This window comes from Lycium ferocissimum, chromosome 9 (assembly GCF_029784015.1).
Source record: "Lycium ferocissimum isolate CSIRO_LF1 chromosome 9, AGI_CSIRO_Lferr_CH_V1, whole genome shotgun sequence".
Taxonomy (NCBI): Eukaryota; Viridiplantae; Streptophyta; class Magnoliopsida; order Solanales; family Solanaceae; genus Lycium; species Lycium ferocissimum.
The window spans coordinates 27621708-27631808 of NC_081350.1; the positions used below are offsets into that span (position 1 = coordinate 27621708).

General features: G+C 32.9%; 1 protein-coding gene and 1 non-coding gene across 2 annotated transcripts in view; one reads left to right on the top strand and one right to left on the bottom strand.

Annotated features, from left to right (window-relative positions):
* Positions 1–401: 401 nt before the first annotated feature.
* Positions 402–10101, bottom strand: part of LOC132031742 (premnaspirodiene oxygenase-like) — a 10877-nt gene continuing 1177 nt past the window's right edge. Inside the window, exons 4-5 of the mRNA XM_059421662.1 lie at positions 608–759; positions 402–500 (exon numbers count right to left, since the gene is read on the bottom strand). Coding sequence (XP_059277645.1) covers positions 402–500; positions 608–759 — 251 coding nt within the window. The remainder of the gene's footprint in view (positions 501–607; positions 760–10101) is intronic.
* TRNAV-UAC (transfer RNA valine (anticodon UAC)) lies at positions 3112–3184 on the top strand. Its single transcript has one exon. It is a non-coding gene; the product is annotated as a tRNA-Val (tRNA).

The window sequence follows — 10101 nt, forward strand, 5'->3', positions numbered from 1 at the left end:
AATGGAGTATTTAAACAGATCATTGAAGTAGTTGACACAAAATCCCAACTTCAAATACCACCCCAGGTGTGGAAAGTTAAAGCTAGCACACATCTACTTTGCAGATGACCTACTAATGTGTTGCAAAATTGGAGAAAAGTGCTTAATGAATATTTCACAACCCTCAATACAAGCACCGATGCAAGCAATATATAAGAAATATTCAATCACTTATATATATATATATATATATATATATATATATATATATATATATATATATATATATATATATATGGATATATAAAGTGCCCATGTATATATATGTTATTTATCAAGTTTTGGGTTCAGCAACCACTGAATTCAAAGAACAGATACTCCAAAACATGAAATTTGCTCTTGGAGAAATGCCCTTCAAATATCTAGGTGTGCCACTCTCTTCCAAAAAGATCACCATTGAGCAATGTATGCCCATAGTAGAGAAGATGATTGCTAGGATTAGGTGTTGGTCCACTAAATTTCTTTCATATAGTGGCAGAGCTCAACTGATAAAAAGTGTCCTATTTGAAATGCAAACTTATTGGGCACAAGTTTTCCTCCTACCTAAGAAAGTCATCAAGCTGGTTACCAATATCTGCAGAACATTTCTTGGGGGTTCTGAAAAATCCAAAAAAGCTCCTCTGGCTTGGGAAACTCTGTGAATGCCAAGATCAGCTGAAGGGCTCAACTTTATTGAATTCCATTTGTGGAACAGGGCAGCAATTTGCAAACTCCTAGGGGCTGTAAACACAAAACAAGATACACTATGGGTCAAATGGATACATACTTTCTACATAAAAAAAATAGAGAGTTGTACTCCATGGAAACTCCAAAGCAACCCTGCAAGATAATAGATGCTCGAAAATAGTTTCCCAATCAAGATATCCCTGCCTTACTACAAGGATGCTGCACTAAGGGACAATTCAGCATACGCAAGGCATATAAATCCTTCATTCCACAACATGTAAAGGTGCCTCGGAAAAGCATAGCACGAGGGTCACAGACTATACCTAGACATCAGTTTATATTATGGCTAGCACTGCATGGTAGACTAGCTACAGTGGACAAACAAAAGAAATGGGATATACAACTGTCTGAGGAATGTGTACTGTGTTCTACTAATGCTATTGAAACACTCCCTCACTTATTATTTAGCTGCCCCTACTCTACATATATATGGACAACTCTGCTGAAATGGATGGGAGAAAACAGACGCATAAGGGAATGGAAAGAGGAAGTTACTTGGATGACTAAGAGAGCCAGTAGCGACAGACCAGTTGCTGGTATTCGTAGATTTCTTTTTGCTGCTACTATTTATCACACTTGGGCTGAGAGAAATGCAAGGAGATTTCAAGCTACCAGAATGAATCACAACATCAGAATCAGACAAATTGTGATCCAACTTCACACACGAGGACAATCACAGAAGAACTAGGCAAAGATACTAGAGAGATTAAACAATTTTCCTACTTAGTCAATTGATGTTATGTTCACTTGTAATGAAGTAGAATGTCTTTGAGATCTAGTTCTAGAGTCCAAAAGGAACTAGTGCTTTGTAAATACTGCACTTGGTTGATATAATTAAATTTTCCATTTCGACCAAAAAACGGACACAGCACTTTCAATCACAAAGTTACTCCTAGCCTCCTCCTAGGCAAATAAGGCTGCTGGTTGGATATCTCCTTATTTGGACATGATAGTAAAACTCTTTAATTGGATTCAGAACAAAATTCAGAAGTAGTATTTGTTTTAAATTTTAATTTCAATTATGATATTTTTTTGTTTATCGAAATTGCCAATAAAAATATGGTAAAATTAGACTAAAAGGGTATAAAGGTCGTTCAATATTTAAAGGATATTTCGGTCAACCAACATTTATATTCATACTTTTAAAATAGTATAGATAGATAGATAGATAGATATAGATAAATACGTTAGGTATCACTGGAACACATCCGCTTGACGATGATCAGATTTGTTGTTGTTTATCACCGTCTTACGAATTTTGAATCGTGACACTGTGAATTTATAATGAAGATGTTGGCAATGGTGTTTGCTTCCTATAAGTTTCCATTTTATTTGATTGGTTCTAAGGTTATTTGTTTATACGGTATCCGGTATTTGATTGCTAAAATGGACACAAAGGCGCGCTTCATTTGTTGAGTGCTTCTACAGTTCTACTGCAAAGTTTGATCTTGAAATCCAAGACTGAAAAGGGATATATAACCAAATTGTGGACTTATAATATCGGGTTCAACCTAGTAATGCAATTCTGTATTTATAAAGTGTTTGTGGCTTGGCGGGGTCAAGGCTTTCTTCAGGAAATTTACAACTTCATATACATCCAAAAGTTAAACGAGTTCTTATCGAGCTTCTTAAGAAATGATTGGTTTTTATCAACACTCGGAGCCGTTTGAACATGATATGAAATCAGTAATTTGAAATCATGATAGTTTGAAGTTAAAGTTTTGTTTGGATATGCAATTTGGATTTTTTAAGTTGTATTTTTTGTCATAGACATAAAAACTCATAAGTGGCGAAAACCATCAAAACTTTCTCATTCTTATACAATCTTACCAAATGAGCAAATCATACTTTATAACAAAATTAATACGCTACCAGAAGGCCTTTATAAAAAATACAACATCAAATGATCGAACTATAGTTCAATAAAAAGAAAAATTAAACATGAGGTGTATAAGTAAATGCAGTTGGTAAATGGTTGGTAAGAGTAAATTTGTTATAAATATATTACCAACTTGCAGATCTCTTAATATTTGAGATAAATGGTTGGTAAACATGGTTGGTTAATACACCTACCAACTTATGAATTTTTTTTTTACAAAATATAAACTTATAAGTCAATTTTTACATTTAAATAAATTTGAATTCATGATTTGGAATCCCAAATCATACCTTTTTGGAGAATTTGAGATTTGAAATCATGATATGAAGTTGAAATTTTATGTAAATTGCCTAAACAAACACAGATTCCTACAGGACTAGAAGCAAGTACACTATTCGGGAAATACTATTATCACTAAATAACGCAAACCAAGGTAAGTAGGCCTAGTATTAGCGTTGAGCATGTGAGTTGCTGTGGTGTAGTGGTTATCACGTTAGTCTTACACACTAAAGGTCCCCAGTTCGATCCTGGGCAGCAACATCGTACTTTATTTTTATATTGACTTATACTTGATTTAAAAGATTATAAAACTTTTAGGCTATACACTACTTTGTTTTGAAGTAAAGTAATCAATTGTTTCCCATAAAAAAGATTATTAAGCTGATCAAATAATTTAAAGTTACAACCAAGGCATGTGAGGAAAAATCTATCACTATACCAAGTTACTTACCTGAGAGGAAAAATAAAAATCAAAAACTAAAGTTACTTTTTCTGGCAGGTTGACTATAAATAATAAAATCTTGATACCTCACTTTCGGATTAGAATGAAAAAATATAGAAAGTTAGAATAATAGAACTTGATTTTTGAAATTAATAACTTGATATCAAAATAACTGGCGGAAATGAATAGGAGAAGCCTGACTAGATAAAAAGAAATTCCAATTTAAATGACTCGCGAGCTAATTTCATTAAAGGTATGCTTAAGTCATAGATAACCCCCTAAATTTTGCCACATTTTTTTTGAGCTACCTAAATCGAGGGTTATATCTATTGAGTATCTAAATCAGTCTAAATTTGATCTTATTGGGTACCTTTTTCACAATAATCAGTAAAATTAAGAGAGTGTATTACACTCTCCATGACGTGATAACTTTATCCAATAAAAACGTGACACGTAGAGGTGGATCCATCATAATAATTAAAAAATAAATTATACACCCTCTCCCCCAATTTTCATCTCCTTCGTCCCCCCCCCCCCCCCCCACCGGCCGCCGCTCCCCCAAACAGAAATCTCCAAAATTACGGTAAAGAAAACGAGTTTTTTGTTATGAAATAATAAACTAAAGCAAGAATATTTGTAGAAGAGAGAAGAGAGTTCTTATTTCTTATGAGGGATGAAATACAATGAAGAGAACCTCTCTATTTATAGGAGAGAATTGACTTGGTGCAAAGTCACAAACCCTAGCAAACCCTAAAATTTCTCCTAAAGATAGACATCACAATATTATAATAATATTTATAACACTCCCCATGATGTCTATTTCGATAGATAATATGCCTCATTAAAACCTTACTAGAAAAAACCCAGTGGGAAAAAATCTAGTGAAGGAAAAAGAGTACACATTTCTAATAATACGCTATTTGGTTGACTCTCATTAAAAACCTTACAAGGAAAAACCCTGGGACAAAAACCTTGAAAGGGGAAAAAGAGTACAACGCGTATTAACTCCCCCTGATGAGAACTTCAATCCAAAAACTTGAATCTTCACATCTTCACTTGAGAGTTGCAGTTGCTATAGACTTGGTTGCAGTTGGTATAGACTTAGTGAATAAATCAGTCATATTAACGCTCGAACAAATCTCTTGCACGTTGATATTACCATTCTTCACGGAGCTCGTGTGTGAAGAACAACTTTGATGAAGCATGACTTGTGCTTTTATGAATCCTCTCTTTAGTTGGGCTATGTATCTTTGCTTGCGTCTTCGGTCTTTGGATAGAGTTGCAATGGTATGTGATATTATTGAAATCCAGCACAAGTGTATTCACGACTTGCTTTTATAAACGGATGCTATCTTTACATGACTAGACTCTCATGTAGAACAACATCGTATGGCTATAATCCTCCATAGTCATAGCAAAATATATAAATGAATCAATTGCGTAAAGATATGGCACTTCGGGACCAAAAAATTACGCAAGTTTCTCATTTCAACTTCTTTTATTGAGATAATCTATTTCTTTTGAAAACTCTTCAAGAGTTTCAATAATTCTCAAGTCATCAACTTGCACTAACCAATATGACAGTTTTTGACTTTCACAAAGACGTAAGGATAAATAGAGTCATTTGTGCCCTTAGTCAGTAAATATTCATTAAGATGATAAAATCGTGTTCACCTTGCTTAACTTAATTCATATAAGAATTATGAACAAATTTCTATAACTTGTATATGCTTCAGGCATTCAAAATTCTTCAGGAATTTTCATATAGTTTTGTCAAGTAACAATATTTATCAAAATGATGTGATATCTTACGGTGTGCAATTTTGCAGTGTCCGATAAGCTTTACGCTTAGCAAGATGCGTCATTTCACTTGATAATAATTTCTATGTTAGCATGCTTTAATAGGCGTAGAATTTAAATCCTCGCAATCTTTTACAATATTGCGCTATATTGTACCAAAGATTTTGTCAATGATATATCATTTATATCGGTTCGCAATATGACATAACTTATTGAGATCTCATCACTTTCATTATTTTAGGTACCTAAACCTCTCATGAGATTTAATGAAGTGTTATGTCGAAGGCTCTTCAAGAGCACATTGCCTCCTTATAATGATCATTGATCATTTGCTCCTCTTTTCTTTTCAATGATTATTGCGTTTGGAACCGATTAGTCTACCACGAGCTCACGTACTTGTAGACTTGTCCTTCGGGGACATGAATTTAATAGGAGCATTTTACGGCTGAAATTAGAAATTAATTTTGGGTCGGCAAATGCTTACGGCATTTGAGTTGAATTATCTTTTGAATGAGGATCACACTAATGATAATTCATAACATATTCCTTCGAGTTTGTATTCTCTCCCTTATGTTAGAAAAACTAACATATATCCCTTCTTTCTTTAGGGGAATTCATCTTTGTACATCATGGTAGATTAATTAATCATATACCCCACAAAAAAAGCTGTTAGATGAAAATATCGGTTCCTAACTTGAACCGATTGTGAAGGAGAATTATCATAATTTATTGGTCAGAAGCATACAAATGATGTTGTATACAATATATCATATCTCGGACCACCGTGAAGCTTTGTTCTCATAAGCAATGGTTTAGCTATTTATCGGAGGCATTCAACGCCAAACCGACTTGGTACAAACTAGCATTAACAAGATGAATTATCTTGATTACATAATGCGAAAATTGCGTTCTCAACTCGATCGTTTTTTTAGCAAGTAACTTTGCATATGTCAGCTGAGGTTGACAATAAACGCACGTGTATTTGTCTTTATCGATGCATCTATTTAAGACATCACATAACGGTGAACGGCCCATATTCACCTTTTTATTTATTTTCAGAATTTAGGGATGCAATCCCAACATTAGCTTGATATAATAAACTCGTCATGGGAACAAGCAACACAAATAAATTCTTGAAGAATCTTGAGTTCTTCATATATGTAGAATATTCAATGCACATCATATTTGAATCGGATGGCCAAATTGCTCATACCAACCGATAAAATTATCTATACTAGTAAACTTCGGGTTTACCATGCCATGTGCTATTTGTTTTAGTAAACACGGTTTACTATGAAATGAATTATTTTTGTACTAATAAACTTGGTTTATTGTGGCATGCAATTCATCATGCTTATATTTGTTGTACAAATCGAGTAACCTTTCATATTCATATTTCTTTTCCACTATGATATTTTGAAGATATTTAGTCCTCCGATCATTTAAATCTTCAATATGATAGTCATTTACTTTAGTAAACTTCGGGTTTACTAGAACTTTTGTTTCGATCATCACACCTTCAAATATTACAATCTAGGATGAATGACATAATAATATATAAGCTCTTTAGGAGCCTTTAATTTATTCTCCATAATCACATATTGTTCGGACACTACTGGTGTCATGATACTTGTAGACAAATGATTAGGCTCTTCTAGACCTTGATCATTAATTTTTAACTACCAAATATTGCTCAGATACTGCTGGTATCATAAAAGAGTTTTAGTTAGACACTGCTTGTGTCATGAAATAAATAGTAATTAAATGGACATCTAAAGACAATACAATTAATAAATGATTAAACATTAAGTTCTAAACTTCAAATATTTCAAACATCTCTTCGGGAGATTTGCTATTAATGTCTGAATCATTTTGTATCTTAGCGGTGACCACGAAATATTACATCCTCAATCAAGAAAAATACATGAATTTGTTATTTCCTTCAGGGAAATCAATAACAACTAATCATGCTATCAATGTGGTTATAATAGAAAATATTCTATAAAATCTTTTTCATTTGCCTTGGAATGATATATAATAAAAGTATCCAAGATAATTTGACGTACGACAAGTACGTGCAGCAATGACCTTCATACTACAAAATAACATCTATATATTTTGCTATTTTATCTCTTCAGGAGGTGTGTTGTGGTATTTCTTTATTCACTTCAGGGAATAAAACTTGGTCATTTAGATGAGCTTTATACATAATTTTCAATAGCTCATTATTTCTTTGAGTCCGCTTTAATATATTTTCCAAACTTTTTCTACTTGTCAAAAGTTATACCAATACTTCTAGACCACCAAAATACATATAGAACAATTCCTTAGTAGTAAGTTACGTAATACCAAGACATGTTAGTAATTTCCGAATGCTGACAACTTTAAAATCTCTAGTTAACTAATTATATCCGCCACAAATTGCTAACAACTTACTTTCCATAAACATGCATATAATACCAAATTAATAATCAACGGGAATAAGTTCTCATAATATGACCAAACTAGCAAAGGGAAGGGACAAAAATATATTCTGTTTAATATAGTGAAAGAAGGCAATTTATGAGTTCCTTGCTAAATAAAAATAAGGCTAATCGATACCTTTTCCTTTTAACAAATATAGATATTATATCAATTTCAAAAATTACACATAAAACCCTTAGCCAATTCCAAATATAGTATAAATTTGACGTTTGAAACAAAGGATTTTTGAGAATTGCAATTGATATCAAGATATTGAATTGAAACGGTTGGACACTTTCAACCACGATATATTTCAACGGCATGTACTTTGTCCTACGACTTCCATAGTTTGATATTAGGTCGTCTTGTCTAAACTCAACCAAGATTAGTACTTGACAATTCGTTTCCAAAGTAAAAACATGTACAAAAATAGGATAATATTTATCCGCTTTATTTTCTGAGTCTTACTACTTCGGGAGTAAGTTTCGATTTAATGTTTTAGGAGCAAATTTCAGAATTTACTACTACTTCGGGAGCAGATTTTTGAGTTTGCTACTTCAAGAGTAGATTTCTGAGTTTACTACTTCAGGAGTAAATCATAGAATTTTTTTTTCCCTCAATTATTCTACCTCTTCTGGAGGTGAGTTGTGATAACTTCACAACCAATCGCACATCTGTATTTATAATCTTTACTAAATAATTAAATATCATCACATTCACTTCAGGGTATGGATCTGTACTTATAACATTTATCAAAAGCTCTCATTCTTCAAGAATGAAATATAATCATCCGAGTGTCTTTGTAATCACATCAAATTATGACAAGTTGATCTGAAATATGATATATTGCATATTGGAGTATATCTAGGCAAAGCTAGTTAGGATCGCAAGAACTAGTGCAACATATATTCGAGAACTAAAAATAGTATAAAATAAAGTTAAATCCTTACGCCCACTTAACGATGGCAGATTAGGCCAAAAATAAAGCCGAAGGCAATTCAAAAAAAACCATAAAATTAACATCCACTAAATCTGGAAATAAATATGTGAATTTCGGCAGCAAAGTTTTTCAAGAGACGAAAAAGGATGATAGCAGTACATGGATCCACTATTCGTAAGTTAGCAGTATGTTTTGAAGGTATCAAATATCCTTCGACTTAAAGCCGTGATTCAAAATTTGACTATAGTTATTTCTAGTTTTAAAGTATATATCCATTACTTGATTGTCCATCATATTTTGATACCCGTTGAGTAGTTATCGACCGTAACTAAGCAAGTTCTAGATTAATAAATACTACTATTTGACAAATAGTATTTCATCATGATATTTCATGTCGTGGCGATAAGAGTTATCCACAAAAACTCATATATCACATTATATATGAGAAACTTAAGCAGATCCATAAAATAATATAAACAAATGGACGTGTACCTGGATCGTAGAAGTAATTATCTAACTCTTCTAAGAAGATTATAATACTTGGTCGAAGAAGATATCTCAATTGGTTAGAGACTCGTGCTGATAACGTGTTATGAAATAATAAACTAAAGCAAGAATATTTGTAGAAGAGAGAAGAGAGTTCTTATTTCACATGAGGATGAAATACGATGAAAGAGACCTCTTATTTATAGGGAGAGAATTGACTTGGTGCAGAAATGCTCACAAACCCTATCAAACCCTAAAATTTCTCCTAAAGATACATCACAATATTATAATAATATTTATAACGAGTTTTCATTTTTCTCCATGTTTTTCTCTTACATTAACCATTCTTCATCAATCATTATCCTTCTTGTTTCTTTCTTTTTCATACTTTTTCACCTCAATTCTCATATCTTCACAAATCCGTCAACCCCTTTTCTCTCGCTTTTTCTTCCCTAACAAAACAAAAATTAACACCAACCAGATAATTCTTAACACACACACACACACAAAAAAAAAAGCAATCTTTAAAATAAAAATAAAAAACAGAACTTTTCAAAAATTACCCACCAAAATCAACCTTCCAACTTTGCATTTTACGTTTTAAAAACCATGATTTCCCATTATCTTTCAAACCCAAAAAAACAAACGCTTTTTTCCCCCTTTTCTCGTAATTTCCGATGATGTTTTGTCGTCGCGGCGGTAGTTGCTAACGTGCGCCGATTAGATAACGTCGTGTGGAGTCGGTTCAAAAACGGAATTTTTTTTACGGGTGTGACATTATTTTTTGTCGAGAAATTATCGTGGGAACACCTGGAGGTTGTGGATTTTGAGTGGTTAGGATGGAGGAGGAAGAAGAAGAAGAAAGGAAGAGAAACGTACAGTGGATTAAAAAAAAAAAAAAAAAGGGAAAAAAAATGGGAAAAAAAAAAACTCGGGAAAAACGTACGGGGGTTAAAAAAAAAAAAAAAAAGGGAAAAAAATGGAGAAAAAAGAAAACTAGGGAAAAAAAGCGAGGAAAAAAAAACGTACGGTGGGGGGGGAGGGGGG